At 44.0% G+C, this 23,771-nt stretch overlaps 1 protein-coding gene across 2 annotated transcripts in view; it reads right to left on the reverse strand.

Moving 5' to 3' along the window:
- LOC112107380 (paired mesoderm homeobox protein 1) overlaps positions 1-23,771 on the reverse strand; it is a 76,835-nt gene that overhangs the window by 12,749 nt on the left and 40,315 nt on the right. For both annotated transcript variants that reach the window (XM_024201050.3, XM_024201051.2), the window contains exon 2: positions 470-645. In XM_024201050.3, the coding sequence (XP_024056818.1) occupies positions 470-645 (176 nt within the window). The remainder of the gene's footprint in view (positions 1-469; positions 646-23,771) is intronic.

Raw genomic sequence — 23,771 nt, forward strand, 5'->3', positions numbered from 1 at the left:
CAGAATTTAGTGAATTCTTTCCCTGCTATAGAATTCCATAATCTGGCTGAAAAATTCTACAGAAAGGATCCTATTCTCTATTAAATTCTTTGGATTTTTCAGATTTTGGCTCTTGTCTTTGTATGGATTTGTACAACACCTAACGCAATGGGGCCTCGATCCCAATCTGGGGTTCCGGGGCTCTACTGTGATAAAATTATTGTTTTTGTCCTGTTTGATTTCTAGAAAATCCTAATGTTTCACCCTATTAAATATGATAGAGCTTTTCAGAAGGATCTCTATGGCATTTAGTTGTTTGAGAGCTTTACTGACAGTAAGACCTATATTCTTGTAATGATTTTAAGGCCCATGTTCTTTAACAATCCTCTATCTCTGCAGCCATCCTGCTGGCTGAGTGAATGCTAAAGCCATGGCTTGCTGACAGTACCTGGATGAGATGGGCAGAAGATTGACTTCTGGCATTACTTACCTGAACTCTGGCTTCAGTGAGGTTGACTCTGCGTGCGAGGTCTTCTCGTACAAAGGCATCCGGGTAATGTGTCCTCTCAAAGACTCTCTCCAATGCCTGGAGCTGACTGCTGTTGAAGGTGGTCCTGTTTCTTCTCTGCTTTCTTTTCTTCTTCTCTTCTGAGTTCAGCTGATCATCTAGAATGGGAGAGAATCAGACAGGTGAAGTGCTGGAACTAGATTACTCGTATTTCTGAAGCATCAGCATTTACCTTTTTTTTCCCTTTTTTTTCTTCTTTTTTTAAACACACCTAATTTAGATCTCTGCATCATTTGGATGAGAGATAAAAACCAAGATCCTGGCCACTTGGATCAAAGTTGAGACCACATTTTTCATAGATTCATATAAATTAATACATTTGGAGGCCAGAATAGACCATCCTTAATATCTAGTCTGACCACCTCTGGCACACTGGCCAGAGAACTTCCCCTAGTGATTCTTGTATCAAAACCCATAACTTCTGGCTGAGCTAGAACAGACCTTTTAAAAAGAGATTCAGCATCAATTTTGGAAGTCTGGGCCTATGGCATCATGTCCCTTTCTTCACCTATTTGTCCCCTTTCTTGAAGCTGTCTTTCTAATACAAATGTTTCCCTCTGTTCCACATTGCAGAGGGGAGCAAACCGATGAAAACCTTCCAAAGTTTGGATAGGAAACGTGGAGGAAAGTGGAGACTAGACTGAATGCTTCCCTCTGCCCAGTGCTGATAGAAGCCCTTCTGCGCAGACAACTTAATGCAGACATAGGGTCAGAGCCTCATCTGGTATACACTGGCATAGCTCCACTGAAGTCAATGGACCAGATCCCCATCTGGTGTAAATCAGCAAATCTTCACTGAAATCAATTTTAGGAAAAGAAAATAGGAACTCTGGATCTATTCAGCTTGGGGAGCTCACCATCAGTGTGTAGGGCCCTTGATGCAGAGAAATTATGCTGCTACAGCAGATGTCCAAGGTCCATCAGGTCTGGACTGGGATTCCTCAAAGCCCTTCAAACTCTACCTGATTTAAAAGGCCAGCCTTCTCGCCTCTTCTGCTCTGACATTAATTCATCTTTCCACCCCATTAGACTATGATCAATGGACTTTTCTGTGAAGGTAGGGCAGCCTTGGGATGAAGGCACTGGCATAGCATTTAGGAGACCTGGTCTGCCATGGATTTTCTCTGTGACTTCAGGCAAGCCACTTAATCTCTGCAGGCCTCAGATGTAAAGTAAGGATAACATCTCCTTCCTCCCACCGTCTCCCTGTCTGTTCATTTACAGAGTGGGCTCTTTGAGTCAGGAATTGTCTCTTACTATGTGTTTGTACACTGACTAACATAATCGGGCTCTCATCTCAGTTGGGATTGCTAGAAGCTATCCTAATACACATTATTATTGGAGGATTTTTGTATTTGGTTTTTCTCTTGGCACATTTTTTGTGCTGAAGAGGATAATGTTGTTCTTTATCACTAGCTGCTGCAGTCGATGCATGCTGCTGAGATCTCCCTAATTCCCACCTGCTTTGCTTTTTTGCAGCTGAAATTCTTTGACTGGCCATCTTCTTCTGCTCCAAAGCTTTGCCAGCGAGACCTACCATAAATAGCGGCTGCTGCATATTCCCCCTCCTCCATCCCTTTATGGCCAGAGGTGATTGGTTCACATGGCTGAGCAAAGGACCAGCTGTACTAGCACCACTCATGTCAAGTACCTACCCTGTTGCACTGAAGCCAGAGCACAAGTATTGAACTGAGGATTTAGCACCACCAAGATAAAAACCATGCTCACGGCATTAATAGGGAAATGCAATGACAATCCTATTCCCACGTGCATAATTGTCCCAGGATACTGAATGAACAGCACAGTGGTCAGATACAATGGTAACCGATCCGCTTACCCATTGTCCTGCCACAATGCAGCTAGTCATGGGCATGCCCAGCCTCTGCTGTTTTGTGATATTGACCTAGATCTGGATGAACAATTCACCACCAAATAATTTATTGATTTAGTCCCTTGTTGCGAATTGTCCACAGACAGGTGGCGATTTTTACATATTTGTTTTCTCGTCAGCATTGTTGGATGAGTCCTGAGCATGAACCAATTTCAGCTTAGGCCTTGTTCACAAAGTGTCTGCTGCCAGTATGCATTGTTCCCGAGTCACTAGGTGCCCTACGTGATTAGTCACCTAATTCACATGGTTGGGTTTCCATTTTCCCCAGTTTGGAAGAGCTACACTTTATAAACAGGAAGACTACTTGAACTCATTGATTGGTTGCTTCTCTCAGGAAAGCACCAGAAGATCATTATTATCCTGCTCACCAGATTCCAATGCAAACCAGTGCAAAGGCATCCAAGGCAAAGGTGGAGTTTGGTTCCTCCCATTACTCCCTGCTCCACCTTATGCAAACTAGCTCGCTCGGCAAACTGTCCTTCCCTTTGCTCCCTCATTACTTCTTCCATAACAGCATCACTGTTCCTGCTTCGTCAGAGACCACAGGGCCCTTTAGTTCCACCAGAACCCTTAGCATTTGATGCAGCAATGTGGCAGTGTGGCTCCAGATGTCCCCCAAAGCACTTAGGGAGCTATATGTTTATATACGGGATAGTCAAACCTTTGGCCAGCTAGGTAGGGAACTATCCAAGATGCTGGAGCAATAAGACGATGTAAAACATGGTCTGAGATGCCTTCCTCTTCTCAGTGGCTTTGTTTCTGCTGAACTGGTCTTAACGAAAACACTGGGGAGTTATTTTCTCCTCTTTATGTCACTCATTGGCCTTATAACGAGGCTTACGTCCACCATGCAATAGGATTGATTCTTTGCCTATTTACACTGGTTTTATACCAGGGGAACTTAACTAATGTCAGTAGAGTTCCACCTGCATGAACATGGTGTCCCGGAGTAGGGAATCAGACCCGTAATAGTTTGACACGGCTGCTTCCTGTAATCTGTACCCTGCCTGGCTTCATATTATTCAACTCTAAGGGTATATCTACACTGAAAAAAACAAAACAAAAACTGCCAGCAGCGAGCCGCAGAGCCCAGGTCAACTCATTTGGCTCATGAGATTCCCACTACAGCATTAAAAGCAGCAGTGTAGACATTCCTGCTCCAGCTAAAGCCCCGGCTCTGAGAAGCCACCTCCTCACTAGGTTTCAGAGCCTGGGCTCCAAGCTGGGCGGGAATGTCTACACTGATGTTTTTAGCCCCATTGTGTGAGTCCCGCGACCCACAGTCAGTTGACCTGGGCTCTGAGACTTGCTGCTGTGGGCTTTTTCCTCCCCAGTGTAGACGTATCCTGTGCTGGAACTTTCAGAGATGTCTATGGGAGATAGGCACCCAACTGCCATGGAATTCCAAAGGGAATTGAGCTCCTAATTGAGCAGGTATATTAAAAACAACGATTTGCACTGACAGCATCTTCTCTCTGAGGAGCTCAAACATGCATGAACAGTTTCACAGCACCCCTGTCTGTCAGGTCAGCATCTGTTTCCATGCAGTGTGGGGGAAGGAGAGAGCGAGGAAAAGATCTGGGTCCAGCAAAGCACTTAAGTATGTGTTTAACTTTAAGCATGTGAATAGTCGCACTGAAATCAATGGGTCTGCTCATGTGATTAAAGTTAAGCACCTACTTAAGTATGTTGCTGGATTGGGACCTTAACATTCTTAAATATAACAGACCAGATCTTCAGCTAATGTATATCAGTGTGGACCCATTGAAGTCGAAGGAGATACATCAGCTACACCCATCTGGAGATCTGGCCCAATAGATTTAGAATAAAATAAAGCATTCTGAAAGTAACCCTGCCTTGCCTCTCCCATAGTGATACTGCCTTCTCCCTAGTGTCCCTGGGAAAAGATGAAGTCCCAAAACAGGAAAGTTTTTATTAAGAAAATGAAATCCAAAATGTGTTGTTTTTCTGAGCACCCATTTGGGATGCTTTTCGCTGTCCATCTGGTAACAGTTACTGCACCTGTACACCTAAAGTCCATACAATTGGGAACAAAGGGACATTCCACTTAAATTAAAAAGCGGTTTTCAGATTCCAAAAGGTTTACAGGTCCCATATCTTCTCCTCTCCTCAATAGACAGTCAGTCCCCGGACAGATTCCTTTCCAGTCTGGGAATGCTGGATACAAACATGCCCATGATTTCCTTGTATCTGAGAGGAAGTGTTTGGAGATTAGTTTTAAACAGGAGTTTTGAATCTTTAAGCCAAGATGGAAAGGCAGGAATGTGTTAGAAAAGCAAGTGTGTTTAGGAATTTTGGAGCATTAAAGTATGGCCACACGTGGTGACAGCGGGTCATCCTGATCAGGCTACAGGAAGATTAGTGAGGGAGACAGTGAGACACAATTTAATTAATACTTGTGCTGAGTGTAGTGTTGGCATTTCTGGTTATGCTTTTCATGGGTTTATTTCAACCAGTGATGGGGTTGATATCATATGAAGGAGATGATGCTCTACTGCCTTCCACCTTGTGTAGTCACCGAAACCTGTGCAGAGGGAGAGAACTCACCCAGTGATGTGAGCGGAGAGTTCTGACAGGGTAGCATTTTACACTCGGAGCACACAGCGCAAGGCAGGGGAGAATCAGTCTCACGGTGTTTCAGTTCCTTGGACAGTGGAAACACTGCAAGACCAGCTGCTGTGGTTTGTGGGCCCCACAAATGGTTTCTGGAGGCATTAAAAAAATCCATGAAAATTGTAAGTGCCAATACAAAGTTAGAGATTTGGCTTTTGAGGGAGGTGTCCACTTACGGCTTCCTCTGGAATCCAAATGAAGGTCTCTATTAATACAGGGTCAGCAGAGGATAAGAGGGCACAGGATTGGGCCTGAAGTAAGGGCAATGGAACAGAAGCATAAACTCCATAGAGGAACCCTAGTGCAACACTGACAAATGATGGGCAACCCTCATAAGGGCTGAAGGTTCAGTGTAATTTGTCTGGGAAGGGTCAGGTTGGGTTTTTTTCCCAGTATGTCTGTGGGAACCAGGCAGCTGTTTCCAATCAGCGGCGCTGCGGATAGGTGGTTGAGTCAATGTTCAAATAATACCACCTAACTCTTCAAGTGGAAAACCCAAGTGCCTGGGGCCTGAGCTGGACTGTTTTGTGTAGGGAGTTTGGGAAGGATTCTGAACCCTGCCCAGCTGAACCACATGTGTTGTGTGATTTCCCCCCCTCCCCCAAACTGGCCCGAGTTGTTATGAGTTTGGCAGGCATAGCTTCACCACAACTTCATGACGTTTGGATCACAACATCCATTGGGCTACATTGCTGCAAACATCATCACATTGTGCTGATGGCCCAGAATGTCCTGTGCTTTAAGCACCCAGAAGAGGGAGGGTTCTGAGTTTGAGCTCAGATTCTAGCTCATTGCCCTTTATGGCCAGAATCTGGGGTTTGCTAACTCCTAGGGATGGAGGAAGAATAAAAGGGACCCAAATCCACACATACTTCAGCCTAGCATCCCTGCCACCTGAGGATCTCTCTCTCCATACACCCCAGATGGACTCTGGTCTTCTTTCCGCCTCTTAGTGCTTGATCTTCCTCCTAGAGTGGAACAGCTCAGCTCAGCATACCAGGGGGCCTGTTCTGCTATCTGTTACCCTACCTCCGACTCATTGCTCCATCTGGGACCCTACGGACTAGAGAAGTGCATTATAGGCTTTTCACTTGCCTTTGAAGAATCAATTTTTGGCCAGTGCTGGAGGCAGAATACAGAATTAGATGGCCCATTGGTCCAATGCCAAAAAGGAGATTGTTTGTTCCTGTGATACCATAGTGAAGGGTCACCTTATTTCTATCTTGGTTGGTCATTTCTAGACACAATGGACCTGTTTTTCTTCAGCTTATAGGAGTTTTACATTAGTGTGCCTTCATTGACTTTAGTGGAAATAGTCCCAATTTACACCAGTGTAGATGAGAGGAGAAACCATTGGCTTCTCTTAATATTCATGGGAATATGGGTTAGCTAGAAACATGGCTAAGATTAAATTAGTACAAATCCTAGTGGGAGCCTTCTTAAACTGGGTTAGCTCTTATACCGTGCTTCTCATCATAAATCTCAAAGTGCTTTACAAAGGAGTGTCAGTGTCATTATCCCCATTTTACAGATGGGGAAACTGAGGCATGGAGGTGACGTGACCTGCCAAAGCTCACCCAGCAGGCCAGTGGCAGAGCTGGGAATGGAACCCACCCAGGTCTCCTGCATGCCAATCCAGGACTCTATCCACCAAGCACACTGCCTCTCTTAATCAGATTCAAGAGTGTCTAAGGGGGGGGTCACAAATCAGAGCCCAAACTGTGTATAGACCAGTCCTAAGATGCTAAACATAATGATTTCAATGGGAGTTAGGCCCTTAAATATCTTGAAGAGCTGGATCATTGCTTTCTCATCTCCCAAACATTTCTCAGAAAAAAGCTAGCTCCTAAGGGCTCTCTTGGGGTTTCATACCTCATCTTCTGAAACATCTGGTACTGGCCACTATCAGAAACAGGATGTTGGACTAGGTAGACAATGGGCCTGATCCAGTCTGGCAATTGCTACATTCCTGTGTGACTGTTACACACGAGGAGCCACAAGCTCAATGCTGTGGGGATGGGAGAACAAAGGAGACGGCCTGAAAAATGCCAAAGAATAAATGTGCATCCTGCCAACAGCCCCAAAAGCATCATCACAATTTGCTTGGTTCTTCCTGGCATGAAGGGAGATGCCAGTGATTCACAGCTCACTCATAACAGACGGGATCCAAAAAAACAAAAGGTCAATAAAAGGTGACTTGGTGCAGGCACTGAATGGAAAATTATGAGCAATCGTTATATTCCAGTGACTCATGTGAAGGTCACCCCTGGCCAATTCACCTCTGCCATCAATTGGCACGGAGCGTGGACATTACTCACCCTGTTACGGGAAGTATCTGGACACAGATTGCTCGGCAGCTAAGCCCGGTGGTGGTTTTCCTTGACCACAGGCTTGGGTTAATTACAGGGGCAGGGACGACTAGAGGGTGTAGCCACACAACTCCCAGTAACGTCAATGAGCGGCTAAATCATCTCTTAGGTAGCTTTGAAAAATCTCAACCACCCTCAGCACCTTGATTTCTATTTCCCCTCCCACCACTGTCACCATTTCATTGCCTGGAACATCCTTTTCTTTTCTTCTTCATCCTTTCCTGCATTTGCTGAATAGCAGAAAGGGGTCAAAACCAGCATCTGACCGCTGCTCTCTGGTAATTCAGAAACAGGAAATATATCATGGCTCAATTTGGTTCACATCCTCCAAGCCCGATCCCCTTGCATGCCCATACTTATCCCTGCCTACCAAGCGCCCACACCCGCCCCATCTCTGGACTAGACCCATGACATCCCTCCAGAGGGCAAGGGGAGAACATTGCAGGGTAGACACATGCCCAGATCTAAACAGCAGTACAGGGCATATAGCACTTTGCTGTCCAGGTTACTCAGCACATGCTAAAAGAGAGAGGAAGGACCATCCATTGGTTAGAGCACTAGCCTAGGACTTGGCTTAAGCTCCCTGTTCTGTCATATACTTCCTGTGTGGCCTGGGACAGATCATGTATTCTCTATTGGCATCAGTTCCCCCAGTAGAGAGAATAGCAATGCCCTGCCTTGCAGGGGTGGTGGAAGGTGCTCAGATATTGTGGAGATAGGGGCTGTATAAATACCATAGAGAGAGCCTGAGAGGAGGAAATAGAAAGAGGGGAAATAGGAGAGAGAGAAATACTATAATAGGACACAAGATTTGTGTGTCAACATTTGCTGTTATTTAGATTGTAAGTTAAAGGATTGGCAGGACTCGAATGCAAGCCTGGAGGCCTCTCACGCAACCAAACCCCCACACTGCCAGCCGGTGGCAGCTGCAACCTGGATGCTCCCTGTGAGCCACAATCCACAGGGACTGACTGACAGTTGTCTTTAGCAACCCCTGATTGGCTCCTTGATCCTACATAAGCCCATGGGGCATACCGGGAAGTGTCCGGGCAACAATATGGATTACCAGCTAGCTGCCATGACCACCCTGCTTCTCTGCCTTTGAACTCCTGGTACTGACTTTGGCTCTGATTTGGATCCTGATTCCTGATTGACCCCCTCAACCCCAACACTGAGATTCCGATATGTAGTATTGATTCCTGGCCCAATTCCTGACTTTGTCTCTGGCCCTCAGTCTTGGCTCCTGACTTAGACTCTAGCTTTGACCCTCAACTTGACTCCGACACCAGCTCTGATCCCTGGCATCAGTTCCTGGCTCCCAAGACCCTGCCACTAGTCCTACCTGACTTTGTCCGGGATCCTGACAATAAGCTTTTTGATGCAGGGGTTGCCTCTGACTATATGTTTGTACAGCACCATGCACAATGGGCTCCTGTCCTCTGTAGGGTGCTCCAGCCACTGCAATTATAATAATGTCAGAAACTGAAGCAAAAGAGGAATCATTTAGACATAGCTACTGATTATTATAAACACAATAATCAAATCCACATTGAAACTAAACAGTTTGATTTAATCCAAGAAGGGTATGAGGCTTTTCCAACCCAAGACATTTAACCACAAAACATAGGATACGCCAGGAAGGATTTTTCACATCAATTGTGTAAGCTGGAAGCTCAATGACTTAATTCCAGCAAGAAAACAAGAGCATTGAAATATGTTCCCAGGCCTCAAAATACTGAGTGGGAAAATTTAGTGGAAAATTTTAACTTTTGGTAGAAAAAAGTAAAACTGAAAGTTTTCTGCAATAAGCCAACAAAAAATTCAGGTTTGGTGTTTGCCAATAGAAAAAAGCAAGACTTTTTTTGAGAAAAATAGATACTTGCTGCGAAAATTTTTGTTTAATCAAAATCCAAATTTTCCAGACCAAAAAAAAAGGTTTGATGGGAAATTTTTGAGCAACCTACTTCCAGGAATTCCAGGAGATTCCTTGCCAAAGTGAAACTTGGTGTATGGCCATAACTCTTTGCCCAGTTGGGTCCTTGCTTGGCCCTAGTGACATTTCCTTTTATATTTGAAATACCCCACACCACCCAACACATTGTGCATAAATTTTACACACTAGAGAACAGGAAACTTAGAGGGGCAAAGGGCTGAGAAAAGGAATTCAAAACTAGCATTGGGTTTGTTTATAAAAAGAAATTAACAAAGACATAATGAAAGCAATCCTTACAGCATGATAGCAATCTGTCCAACTCCAAATTATCAACAGAAGTTACCTTTCCCATTACAAATTGCTGAAGGCAAAAACCATTAACACAGACAAATTCTGGAGAGGCAGTGCCAGTTTCAGGAGCAGAGTGCATATGTTTTTGAGTTGCTCTGTGAGTCAGTGAAACTGGAAAAAAAATCGTCATATGAATGTATATTATGTTCTCTCAAAAAGTCTCTTTAAGAGAACATCTTCAAACGTTCAGTGGTTAGAAAATGCCAACGTTAAGGTTTCAATTGCAACCTTAAAGAGACTGTGTCAATCTGAAGATCACTTTTTCCCCTTAAAATTTCTATTTATTATTGCTAGCAGTAACCCCGAAGACCGCTACCATGGAAAGAGAGTTGAGAGAAAAATTCTCTCTATTTTTCTTCAGTTTATTTTGTGCCTTGGACAGCATTTGGTGTATGGTCAATTTCATCACTCCCTTGTTGAGGGTCATTTGCACATGGTGTCTCATGCTGACATCCCTCTCATGCATTCCTCACACTCTGCAAGAGTCTATTTACCAGGAGTAGCAGAAGTAAAGTTGAAACTGGAAAGGCAGCAGGCAGGTGTGAGCACAGAGAGAAAAAGGGGGAGAAGAGACCCAAGCATGTAAGGGTTTGCTCTCAAACCTGCACAAAATATCCTTCCAAACACCCCTTAGAAGTACAAAACCTCTATTTGTATTTTTAAAAGTCATTACAGAGTTGTTGCCATTAGCCCAAACCAAGCACTGTAAACTCAGGAAACTAAGAGTTAAGGTTACAATTAAAAGAAATATAAAATTGTTCAGGTAAGAAATGCCCAAGCAAGTGACCCACACAAACTTAAATCTGCCCTGTAGTGACACAATGCAATGACCACACAATTATAATTTTTAAAAAACCAAAACCATCTGACCGCACACCACTAGATGTGACCACATTGGAACCCAGAGGGGGCCTCATTAAACAATTACAACCATACTTGCTGGGGACCACATCCTGAAAGAAATAGTTTCTAAGGCCCCTCTTCTGGCCTTCAAACAACCCCCCCCCCAACTTCATCAGAAGCAAGCTCCCCACAGACCAGGACACTCAAAGTGGCACCAGACCTTGCCAGAAAAACAGATGCAAAACCTGCAGACATATCTCCACTGCTACAATGATCAACATCCCCCAGAACACACCTTTCAAGATCCATGGCTCCTACACACACTTATTGAAACATGGAGTGTACCTCATCCAGTGCACTAAATGCCCCAATAACAACTGTGTGGGTGAAGCAAGACAAGGTGGGTGAGGTGATATCTTTTATTGGACCAACTTCTGTTGGTGGGAGAGATAAGCTTTCACCAACAGAAGTTGTCTCAATAAAAGATATCACCTCACCCACATTGTCTCTCTAATTATAATTAAGGCAGTTAAATATTTGTGATCCCAGATCAGGTTGTACTGATTTTTAAAACACATAAAAAAAAATTCACATTTGCCCCCCTCATGGCACACTATCATTGTTAAATTAGTTGATTTTTTTTTCAGATATAGCCTGTGCACAAGACTTAAACTGATTTTAACTATATAGAAAGTTTGGATCTACATTATACCATTGTTAAAGTTATTCGGGACAAAGAAAAGACTGAGTCAGATGCTAAATGTCTTAAAGGACCCAGTTTATATTTAATTTAACTCAAACTAAAAAAACAGATTTACTTGTTAATTCTCAGAAAATTCACCTGTTCTCAAAAGAGTAAGGGTGATAAGTTTGGAAAGCAGCAAGCACATGTTGTATTTTTCATTCAAAACAAAGATCGAGTCCTTCTTTAAATGTAAAATGAACTTATGTGTGTGGATACATGTATGTATTATTTCCTGAGCAACCAGAGCTGCCAAATACATACTGTATATCCACACCATGACTACTCTTCTATTTTTAGCATACTAGCTCAATCAGAGCTAACATGGGTATGTCTGCCCCTGATCTGGAAACTACACCTTTAGCTGGAGTGTAGACACCACACCAATAAGTGGTGTGACTGTAGCAAGTATAGACATGCCTGAGCTAGCTTTGAACAGCAATAGCAGTGAAGCTGTACAAGCTCACTTGGGACCCTGGTATGTACTCCATCAGAGCAGCCATGCGGCCGTCCGTGCTGCTGCGGCTTTAGTGCTCTTGTTATCTGTGTTACCTGAGCTAGCTTTGATCTAGTTATGTCTGCACATGCTGCAGTCACACCTCCGACAGCAGTGTAGCACTGATGTTGGGCACAAATGTAATCCTGATAGAACTGGAAGAAGGGCACAGATTCTCTCATACCAGTAGTTTGGAAAAATTGTCACTAGCTGTTAACCGTTGAAAAATGTATTTACTGGAAAAAATACACCTATAATCATATTTATAATTTGATATAAAGTCAATGAGCATCTCACTAGATCCCACAGACCAGACTAAACTGCTGTAACGGGGTTCCGTTTACTCTGGATATGATTTCAGTTGGGATTTGTCACACACCCCTCCGCCCCAACACACGTGCACGGACCCAGCCCTTTGCATCTTTCAGCAATTATTAAGGAGAATGGTTAGTTCTCCTTTTGTAGCAGGATTTTCAACCAGGGCTCCAGGTCAGATGGTTCCCATAATATAGTAAGTCCTCTATGTATCTCAGGCTCCAAGGCATGTGTTTGGAATTCCTTGTCTGTTTCATATTTTATTTTACATATTGTAATTTTTATGTGACTTATCATGTTGGTCCTTGGGAAATGAATCAAAAACAAACACATTGTAAAAAGGCTTGCCAGTGGCAAATTATAGAGGTCAGGCTAAATGACCACGAAGGTCCCCTGGCTCTATAAACTATGAATCTATGGCATGTCGACACTGCAATCAGAGGTGTGATTGCAGCTCCAGTGGATGTATTTGCACTAGGTTTACAAGCACTAGTACAGCTAAAAATAGTAGTGTAGGTGTGACTGGGCAGGCGTCAGCACAAGATGTATAAGTCCGCCAGTACCCATGGCATGTACTTGCATTGCAGAAGCTGGAAGCCCCGCATCTACAGTGCTAGTTTTAATCATGCTACCACAGGTATAGCTAGCACAGGTATTTCTACCCAACCTGCAATTGCACCTCGTACTGCAATATAGACATACCCTATGTTGTGTTTGTAACTGGTCAACACACCCCAATCCTCTGGTGCCTGTCGTCATATCTCTTAAAGAACACACAGTGACATAAAACTATGCAAAACAATCCCAAAGCCAGCACTACAAAGTCAATAGATATCATCCCCTCCCTTATATATAGAAACATTGGGTCCATCGCCCACCTCACATTCACAAGACCCTGACCCTGCCAAAACTTACACACGCGTTTAACATTGAAGTCTATAGCACTACTCAAGAGTGAAAATATAAGCCTGGGCATAAATCTTTGCTGGCTTCAAAGCCAGGTTTACAACATCTGCATCTCCGGCCATCTGTTCCTCATCCCCTCAGTCATGTCTCCCGGTGTCTCTTGCTACCCAAAAACCCTTCATATCGTTTAATGCAACTGTTTGAAATCAAATATTGTATAACACAGTTTAAAAAGTGCCTACACTCCGTTTTCACTTCCTCCTGCAGCGTGTCTGCGTGTCTGCTTTCCTTTTCTGTCACCATCTCATTTCACAACTTTTCCTTTTTCCCTCTAAAAAAACTCTCTCTCTGTTCATTCATTGTGAAAATTCCTGGATCATCAATGGGTTAGTGTCATATTCCTTCCTGACCCCAATGAGTGATCATCTAGTCTGGTATCTCATCTCCAATGGTGGCCAGTAACAGATGCTTCAGAAGAAGGAGCAAAATACCATGGAAAAGGCAATGAGGAAATATCCCACTCACAAGCAAACGATACTAATCAATTTGCCTCATTAGTATCCAGAAGCAGTACGTGCCACAAGGTAATTGTAAAATGCATCAACAAAAAGTATTTCCATATATCTCTTTTACGGTTGCTGCCCCTTTAATTTTAGCTGGTGCCCTCTATTTTCTGTACTTGTATACCTTTCTCCTTGTATTGGGCAAGAGTAAGGAGTGCCTGACTGATCACTTTAATTGGACAAAGCCCACAAACATCTTGCAGCTGTGCACAGGTTTAAAGCCACATGAGACCCCCATAAGTCATAGTGTAAATAGAAATCAGCAGAGAAACACGGAGTATTCCTAAGGACCCCCCGGCATTTCAGAGACCAAACTGCTGGTTGTATTTTTTTTTTTTTTGGACAGCTGGAGGAATAAAACTCTAGTAAAACCAACTTTGGGGATATTATTTCCTATCTGTTATCCTGGCAGAGTGCTCCAGCCCTCACTAGATCTCACACTTTGGTGGAGAAGCCATGCTAGGTGGCAAAGCCTCCCAGAATTCCTGGAGTCATCGTAAAACAGGATGGAATTTGCAATATCCCTCTGGCTCTGGTGAATTCTTAGCGATCTCATTCTCCTTATTCAAAGCCTATGATGTATATGACTTATGAGGGAGGAGAGTACCCAATACCTGTCTGGTTTTAACTTGCACCCTGAGGAAAACCAGCAAAAAAACCCATCAGACCGTACTCCTGCCCTTTTAAATCTTCAGTGACCCCATTGAAGTTAACGGATTGCATGTGGTGCATATCTAGGCAGAATTTAACCCATCATCTTTGGACCATACTCATAAAAAGCAGAACACCTGGAGGGTATCGCCTCGTCGTTTACATTTTTTCCAGTATGACAAAATATAGTGTGTTTGTTTTTACAGATTATTACAAGATCCTCAGCCCTTTTCTGGTCCCTGCATATCACATAAAAGTGCTGGAGCAATGTGAAGGGTTTGTTAAAGCCCCATATCTTCCCTGGGCATAGGCATTGCAGGAGAGAGTGGTAATGCTGCTGTCAGAGGACCCTCTTGCAAGCCCTGGTGTAGGAGCAAGCTTAGGATGGGGCTGGGGGTGAGAGGGGTGTGTCAGAGGCAGGATCGGAACATGCAGCACTGTGGAGACTCCAGGTAGCACTGCAGTCAACTGGGCAATCCTTTAGGGTAGGGGGCGCTCTCAAGATTAGCTCAGGATTTGGCAGGCACAAAGGTGGCTTAAATACAGCTCAACCTGCATCCCCCTGGGCTGTGAGTTCTGTGGAGCACATGTAATACAGACAGACTGTGGTCGTCAGTGGGCAGGATCAAACCTGGGTCCTCGGGAGCATAGTGCATGAGCCTCTATTGCATGAGCTAAAAGCCATATGACTGTTAGCTAAGGCTCTAGAGCAGACTCATTAATCTCTCTCTAAGTGGTCTCGGAGCCACTAGATGGGACAGAACACCACAGCCAGGAGGTGTGTGGGTTACACACAGAATCTCACCTGTTATCATTATTATTATTCATTTATATTGTGGTACTGGCTAGAGGCCAACGAGGTTGCTGCCCATTGTGCCTTCCAGCCTCTCTCTCAAACAGGCCAATCTGTGGCCGGGAACACATGCGGCTTCACTTGTTTTTACTTTGTACTCAGAAAACTGCAAAAATCCATGTGGGTTTCAATTGGGAAGAATGGGGAAATGAAAGACATTTTGCACAGGGCTACTAAAAAATATTTTTGCAAGGAGAATTAAAAAAAAAAAAAAAAGATTGCAAACCAATTGTTTGGCATTTTGTGCATTCCTAACGGCCTTTTCGAAACTCTGCGGGAACTACAATGCTCTACAAAGCCACCCAGAACTCCCTATAGCCTGCACTGGCAAAGATTTACTCATTCCTACAGTACTTGATTCATGAATATCTTTGCTTGTTTGGGTCCCACAGCGAGCTAGCTTTGCTGCTGAGAAGTGTCATTACTACATAGCCTTGTCCCATCTGTATCTGGAAATTCACTTTGACATGTTATTTTGTATGTATGGCCCATGTGGGCCCACAGTCAATGGCCTGTGTGATATGAATGCCAGCTGGCCTCCCCAGTAAACAAGAAAGGTATTTGCAATAGATATTTCATCTGTTTATAATTTTAACATGCAGACCTCAGACAGCTAGAGAATGTCAGCTACAGATCACCTAGTGTGCCAAATCCTGTTAGTTCTTGTTACCAAGGACTGGATCAATAGTGCTGTAATTCACGGCATTGACAGGATGTTATGGGAAAACATAAGATGCAAATGAACATGAAAAAGAACATTGTGGTCAGATCTCTGAAAAGGTCATTTTCCTTTCATTAATATCCAAATGTATTTTGACCCAGTTAGATGATTTCCCCCAAGTAACGCATGCATCTTGGAACCATTAGCAGATTTTCATTTAGAAATCCCGATCTAAACCACTAATGCATTTTATGGGTCCCTCCTGATCAGGCCTGGAAAAATGATGGCATAGGAGATCCAGTAACAACAGAACTTGAGCCTGGTTATTAGCTTCCAGGCTACATGCCTCATCCAAGAATGGAACATCCAAAGAGGTACTGTGTTCCATGGATGCTGAATAAATACCTTTTTATCTAGCATTGTCAGAGTATGGAGTCTGTGGGATTAGAGAGTTTAGAGCTATTTAAAAAACTAACTTTGTTTCTCATTCTTTTCACTGAAACCGGTAGCCTGCTATTAGCAGGTTCTAGCTGAAAGATGATAGGACTGGAGAAAGGAAGAGTCTGTGTTTTCTTAGGTACAACTTGCAACTCATACAAGATAACAAGATTCTGCAGAATTAGCAAAACTATGGGCCAGATTCAGAGTTAGTCTATAATGGTGTAAATCCAGAGTGACTCTGTTGACTTCTTTGGAATTCTCTAGATTTACAACAGTGTAAACGGAGATCAGAATCTGACCCAACTTGTATACTTAGCCTATTATATACACTGAATGCATTTCACATTAGCTAATAAATTGTTCCATCTTATGTCTCTTAACCTTTTGGAATGATGAATATTTGGAATGTATTTTGAATGGTCCTCTGCCAAAGTCTAACAGCTATCTAGAGATTTGAAATCAAAAGGATGAGAAATGGAAACCTATAAATTCCCCATAGAAGAGGCAGGGTAATTATTATCAGAGCTTTTGAGAATTGGGGGAAATGAGTGATATGTTGGAATCTACACTGCGCAATATTGCATAATGATCTTCACTTCCATGTGATGAATATATTATCAAATAATTCTCCTTTACTGCCCTTAATCAGTCATAACTAACTGACACCCCAACCTGGAAGTCTGGATGATTCAAGGGATTGGTAATGAGCTAAAGAATACTGCTTTAAATTTGGTTCAGAGCAGTAATAGCACTTTGCCCTTCTGTTGCATTTTAATCTAAGGATCTCAAAGCACTTCAAACGCATACAATTTACCACACTCCTGTTAGGTGCATGTTATCATCATCCCCATTTTATGGATGAGTAAATTGAAGAAAAGAGATTTAACGACTCACCCAAAGTCACGTAGCTAGAAGAACAAGGGGTGGAAGCCCCAGCCCCCCATCTCTAACCACTAGGCCATGGTATCTCAGTGAACAAAAGTCATGCGATGACTGTTTCATGGTCTATTTGCAGTCAGTCAATTAGCTCAGCCACAAATCCGGATCTTGGATACAAAGCCACCATCACAGTAGATGATGACATCACTTTTACGCTTGTCTCGTCAGAGAGGCCAACACTTGAATGGGCCAAAGAGGAAGCTATGCTTTCACCTTTGGCTATGGACTGTCTAGACATGTTGGCAGGGCAGTGCTGAGGGATTTATATTGCCATTTCCATGCTTCCTGTGTTCTGCTGAAAGAGAATTTCTGCCTCCAGGGCTGGCAATACAGCACCTTGGATAAATTTCATAGAGTTGGCCAAAAGAAGCCAATAATTCTTGTATGGGAAGATTTTAAAATTCATTTGTTTTGTTTTTCCAAAATTCCTTCTGAAAATTTTTTTCATGAAAAAGCAAAAACTGAAAAAATTAACTATTTTTGGTTTTTTAAAAAATCAGTGTTTGAAAACCAAAAAAAATGACAATGTTAACAACAAAAACCTGAAATATTTTAACAGCCAATAAAATGTAACCAATGTGTTCTCTCTCTGAAGGTAAACATTTCAATGCTCCATGTGTCAACTATCATACTACCACTGAGCATCTCTTGTGAATGGTCATTATATCAAAGCAGGATCACTTTATTCGAGATACGGAAACCAGCAGAGCTTTATGTTTCTCACACCCATTCAGTTCACAAATCTCTCCTAGCACACTTCCAGCCATACGTTTGAATGTCTAGAGTAGGGGCAAGAAACAGAAGCTAAAATCAAATGTATTTAAATATCAGATTGTTGTAACTATGCAAGGCCACAAAAGGGAATAAACAGAATAAGTCCTAGTGCTACCTAGAGACTGAAAGATGCCACCAAACTGCCCAAAGATAATCTAGTGCCCTGGCCTCACTTAGGGTACATCTACACTACCTGCCGGATCGGCGTGTAGCGATTGATCTATCGGGGATCGATTTATCGCATGTAGTGTAGACGCGATAAATCGATCCCCGATTGCTCTCCCGTCGATTGCTGAACTCCAGCAGTGCGAGAGGCGGAAGCAAAGTCAACGGGGGAGCCGCGGCCGTCGATCCCGTGCCGCGAGGACGCGAAGTAAGTAATTTTAATTCGATCTAAGATACATCGACTTCAGCTACGCTATTCTCGTAGCTGAAGTTGCGTATCTTAGATCGATCCCCCCCTAGTGTAGACCAGGCCTTATATCCACCAAAGGCCAGCGTGGTGGGGTAGTCTGTCCTTTGAAGGCACTACTGGCTAATGGTAAGTCCATCCTGCCATCTGGTATGGCTCTTTACGAGTTGAAAGGTCTCATTGTAGACATGAGGATCTGGGAGATATTGGAAGAGAGGAAGCAGTCTTGCAAGTAAGAAGTGTTTGGGAGGAAATCCCATTATTGCTTCTTTAAGAGTTGGAGCCTTGCAGAAGGGGCGGAGCAAAACTCCCCTCTCACCCAACCAATCAGGGATGAGCTGGGAGAAGGGGACCAGCATAAATACTGCAGAAGACTGCTAAACCCTCTGAGCCTGAGGACCAAGTGGGGCTGGCTGAGGGAGAAGCTGGCTACAACCCAGCTCCAGAAGGAAAGATGGGGAGCCCTGGTAAGGAGAGGGACAATAATTGCTTGAATGACCCAGCTCCAAGAGGAGGGCTGGGGCTTCTGCCATAAGGAGAAGTCACGGAGACTGAGAAATGACCATGAAGGGACTGGGAACAGAGCTTACAGGACAGGCTTCAGGGGAACCCTAAAAGCCAGACGCACCTTTTGTTTATTTGGGACTTTTTGTTATGGACCCTTTTGTATGAGGTTTTACAATAAATCAGCCTCCCAGGAGGGTATTTATTGAGTCAAGCATCAAGATGGCCTGAAGTGGATTTATTGGTTTCCTGAGAAGGGAAACTGAGGCAGGGAATCGCTGCATCGCCACACTAACTCAGCTGGGGGCACTACAAGGCAGGCATGCCCTATGACAGGCAGGGTCTTTTCTGTGTTTAGTACCTTAACCAAACGCACATCAGGCAGATGCAACAAATCAGAGATCTAGACCAAGATGAACATAGAAGGCCAGTTCCTCTCTGTGCAACATCAATGGAGTTACTCCAGGGATGAATTTCATCCAGTGGGACAAACTCAGCGGTGGCATAAATGATAAGGTAAGGGCCACATGATGGGTATAGGGTGGCTAGAAACTAGGTGTCAGTGACAGTGTTGGCTTGTACCAGCTCAGCATTCAGGAGGTGTGCAAAATGAGTGTCACTGAAATGCCAACTTAGTGGAAAGGTTACTAAATACCTCCATTTAACCTGTGCGACAGGCCAAGGTGGGCATGTCATTCATTTTTTAAGATTACCAAATGGCAGAGGTTCCCTTGAGGACCTGATTGCTAGAGCATCCGCACACCATATTTGTGGATCAGATGCGGATACAAACTTTGTATCCACACAGGGCTCTCCTGGTTCCTGACAGTCATTATTGTCACTGCCTGCAGGGAGCGCAGCATTTGTGCTGTCAAGACCTCTGCCAGCTGGGCTCAGAACCAACTTGGTTTCTCATAGATAGCCTTTGGGACTACACAACCAGTCACACCCTAGGCCTCATCTTTGGGCTGATCGTAGACAGAGTGTACAATGCTATTCCCCCTTCTGTCCTGTGCAGATCACCAGCTCATTCAGGTGGAAGGCCGAGCTGTTCCTGTCTCTAGGCAAGAAGGAACCACTGTGGTGGTCTGCTCATGAAAGCACATCATGGGCCCTTTTTCTTTCCCAAATGTTCTTAGGAAAATCCTACCCAGCCAATAGGCCCAGGGGGACAGAAGAACCAGTCAGACACTACAATCACTGTAGGATGGACACTCCTTCCTCTCACGGCAACCTCCAAAGCTCTCATATGACCCAATCAGAGAAGTGGGAAGGGGCATCAGCACAGGCATAAATAGGCTTTGCCAGAAGGGATTCTTACAAGTCAACATTCCTGCTGTGGAGGAGACAAAGAGATCTTTTTTTCCACCGTCGCTCACTGAGTCACACCCCACATAACTAACCCAGACTGAAAATCAAGTCTTCAACCAGCAATGCTTGTCCTGAACTCCAGAACCCAGCACCTCTGTTGTGAGGAGCTACCAGCCCACTTCCCTGAGATCACCCACACCTGAGATGGCTTCTCTGGACATCAGGGGCAGCAAGCCAAGCCAAGCCTGGGCCCAGTAACCTCCTCCCTCCAAGGATTTGGTCCATTCATGCTTAGGAAGCACTAATAGAAATCTGAGCCATGACCTACCACTCCGGGCTAGTGAGAGAGGTTAGAGAATTTGGAACCCTTCATAACTGGGATCACCAACCTTTCCTTCGAAGAAGGAAATCTGCCTCCTGCCTTGAAACATGAATTACCCTGAGCAGAACTTAAGAAACCATTACTTAATGTAGTTGACTCACAAATTACTGCTCGGCGTCCCTCCCATTTCTGAGCAAGCTAATCAAGAAGCTAGCAGAGAATCAACTTCAAGTCTACCTCTCTACTGCCAATAGGTAGAGCCCTGCACAGATACAAAATTTGTATCCGCGTCTGATCCGCAAACATGGGCCACGGATATCCACAGATTTGCAGGTCTCTACTAATGGGAACCCTATGAGACAGCTCCAGCCTTTTCCATCTTGACTTTCCTATCCTTCTTCTCTGACTTTCTCTGTGAATTTGGGCAAGTTATGGCACTGCTCTGTGCGTTAGTTTCCACACCTGTAGATTGGGTATATAATACTTGCTTCACAGGGGCACTGTGGGGATTAATTAACTTTTGGACAGTTCCTGGAACATGCAAAGCCCTGTGTAAATGCAAGTGATAGTGTTTAAAAAACTGGAGAGCTGATGGGCCTTAAATCCAGTCAGGAGAGGACCCTTAATACAGAATTGGCCGTCTGATCCTGAAATAGGGTTTTTAAAATGCAGCTTGTTAAGTGTGTGCTGGAAAAACAGAAAAGCATTTTCCACACAGAAGAGGACATCCAAGAAAAGCCCTTTTGGACTGAAGTTGGCAAGGGGCTGCCGAGCATTTATCTTTGGCATAGAATGTGCTCTGTCAGGGGGTTGTAACTAACAATACGTTGAAAAACATGCCACAGACTTCCACTGTATTTTATTTGGCATGGAAGGATTAGTCCTCAGCACAAAGTATTTGCAACTGGCATCAGTTAAACGAGAAATTACAACCTTTAAAAGATCTATTTATCATCGGCTGCAAAGTACGGAATTTGCCGTGCAGATTATGCACCATAAACAGAGCACTCACATACTCTGCTTCAATGTGTTTGGCAGCGAGCAGCTAATTTAGGATGGACAGTTAAGAAGTTGATGTTTAGTGCCCCTTCTTCAGAGATTTTGCAATAAATTACTCTCCTCAACCCCACTCCTTCAGTTTCTGTGGCTGACAAATTCAGAGCATTTGGATCGAGCTACAATCAGGCTGATATGTGTTTTAATTTTTCCTTTTAGAATAGCCTGTCAGAGGTAATCAGCAATCTGATAACCAATTCTTGCCACTGGCTCCAGCCAGGCTGCGAACTAACCCCCTAGCGACAAAGCAACATTAAGCCTCTTTAAGGGGTACATTATTTAAAATGCTGAATACGTTGGGTTCTGATTTCAGTTCCAACAGTGGCAATCGAGAGTAACTCCAATGCAGTCTGTAGGCTAGATTCTCACCTAATGTGAATCAAAGTCAATGGAGCTATGCCAGGTTACCCCAGCTGAGAGACTGCCTCTGTATGTTTCGGTTTGAAGTCAATAGAGTTGTTTGCTCTGGATTTACACTGGCATAAGGGAGAAAAGTTTTGCCTTTAGTAACCAAGCATCTTCATACTGGCACAAACTAACTGAAACCACCTGACTACCCAACTGCACTGGAAGTCTCATGAGAAAGGTCTTTTTCAGGGTATTCCCTAGAGCAAGGAGGGGCCAGAACATAAGAACAGTCATACTGTGTCAGACCAAAGGTCCATCTAGCCCGGTATCCTGTCTTCCGACAGTGGCCAATGCAGGTGCTTCAGAGGGAATGAACAGAACAGGTAATCATCAAGTGATCCATCCCCTGTCATCCAGTCCCAACTTCTGGCAAACAGAGGCTAGGGACACCATTCCTGGCTAGTAGCCATTGATGGACCTATCCTCCAGGAATTTATCTAGTTCTTTTTTAAACCCTATTATAGTCTTGGCCTTCACAACATCTTCTGGAATGAGTTCCACAGGTTGACTGTGCGTTGTGCGAAGAAATACTTCCTTTTGTTTGTTTTAAACCTGTTGCCTATTCATTTCATTTGGTGCCCCCTAGTTCTTCTGTTATCAGGAGTAAATAACACTTCCTTATTTACTTTCTCCACACCAGTCATGATTTTATAGACCTTTATCATATCCCCCCCAGTTGTCTCTTTTCCAAGTTGAAAAGTCCCAGTCTTATTAATCTCTCTTCATACGGCAGCCGTTCCAGTCCCCTAATCATTTTTGTTGCCCTTTTCTGAACCTTTTCCAATTGCAATATATCTTTTTTGAGATGGAGCGACCACATCTGCACACAGATTCAAGATGTTGGCATACCATAGATTTATATAGAGGCAATATGATATTTTCTGACTTATTATCTATCCCTTTCTTAAGGATTCCCAACAGTCTGTCTGCTTTTTTTGACTGCCGCTGCAGATTGAGTGCAGAAGATATGAATAAATGAAAAATAAGCTTTAAAAATTTTATCCAAACTCTTTTGGCCCATAAGAAGGTTCCTCTCAGGTTCGGGGTGAGTGTTAGGAGAAGGTTTAGATGAGCTGTTCATCTGTCTGCACTGGTTTGCCCACACTTAATGGAGGAACCTACAGCCAGATCTTCAGTGGGTGTAAAGTGAAATCAGCAGAGGTGTACCAGTTCATACCAGCTGAAGAGCTGGCCCCTAGTTTGCAGCCAAAATTTTCCAGACTGAATACCCCTATCACAAACTTTGTCTCATGCAGCCTGATGACCTCAAACTGTGTGGCACAAGACTAAAAATAAGCATCTTCAACCACTAGAGAAGGGCAAGGGAGCTGCATTTTTTAAAATGAGAATTACCCTTTCTGTCTGTGAGGTTGCATGTGCATGTATCTCTGTTCCTGTAGCCTGGCCCATCCCCCATCGATTTGCATCCCGAGGGACTCCTCTCAGAAGGATGTTTCCTCCACAGCATCCTCTCCCTACCTGGTCCCTCTGGTGGTGCACATGGGGCTCCATGAGGGGCTTGAGGGTGACAGGGCATGGAGCAGAAGAAGTGCTGCATTCCATCCCCTGCTGTGCACCTGGGTTTCCATGTGGCAATTACCTTCCTCTGGGTAAGTTCTGTGGCTGCTACTGAACAGCCCCTGGAGGATCTTCCCATGTGCAACATAGATCCTGCAAGAGTCAAATCAGCCATGGAGAGGGGGACAGCTAACAGGCAGATGTCCCTGGAGGACAGCTCCTGCCTCTTTGCAGAAGGGTGGCCCCTTTCCCACTGAGATCTGTGGGGCAGGGAGAAAGTGTGCCCCCACAACCCTTACCATTAGAGGTTATGCTGCTGAGAGCTCCACAA

Source organism: Terrapene carolina, unplaced genomic scaffold (genome assembly GCF_002925995.2).
Source record: "Terrapene carolina triunguis isolate 2854851 unplaced genomic scaffold, T_m_triunguis-2.0 Scaffold212, whole genome shotgun sequence".
In the NCBI taxonomy this organism is placed as follows: domain Eukaryota; kingdom Metazoa; phylum Chordata; order Testudines; family Emydidae; genus Terrapene; species Terrapene triunguis.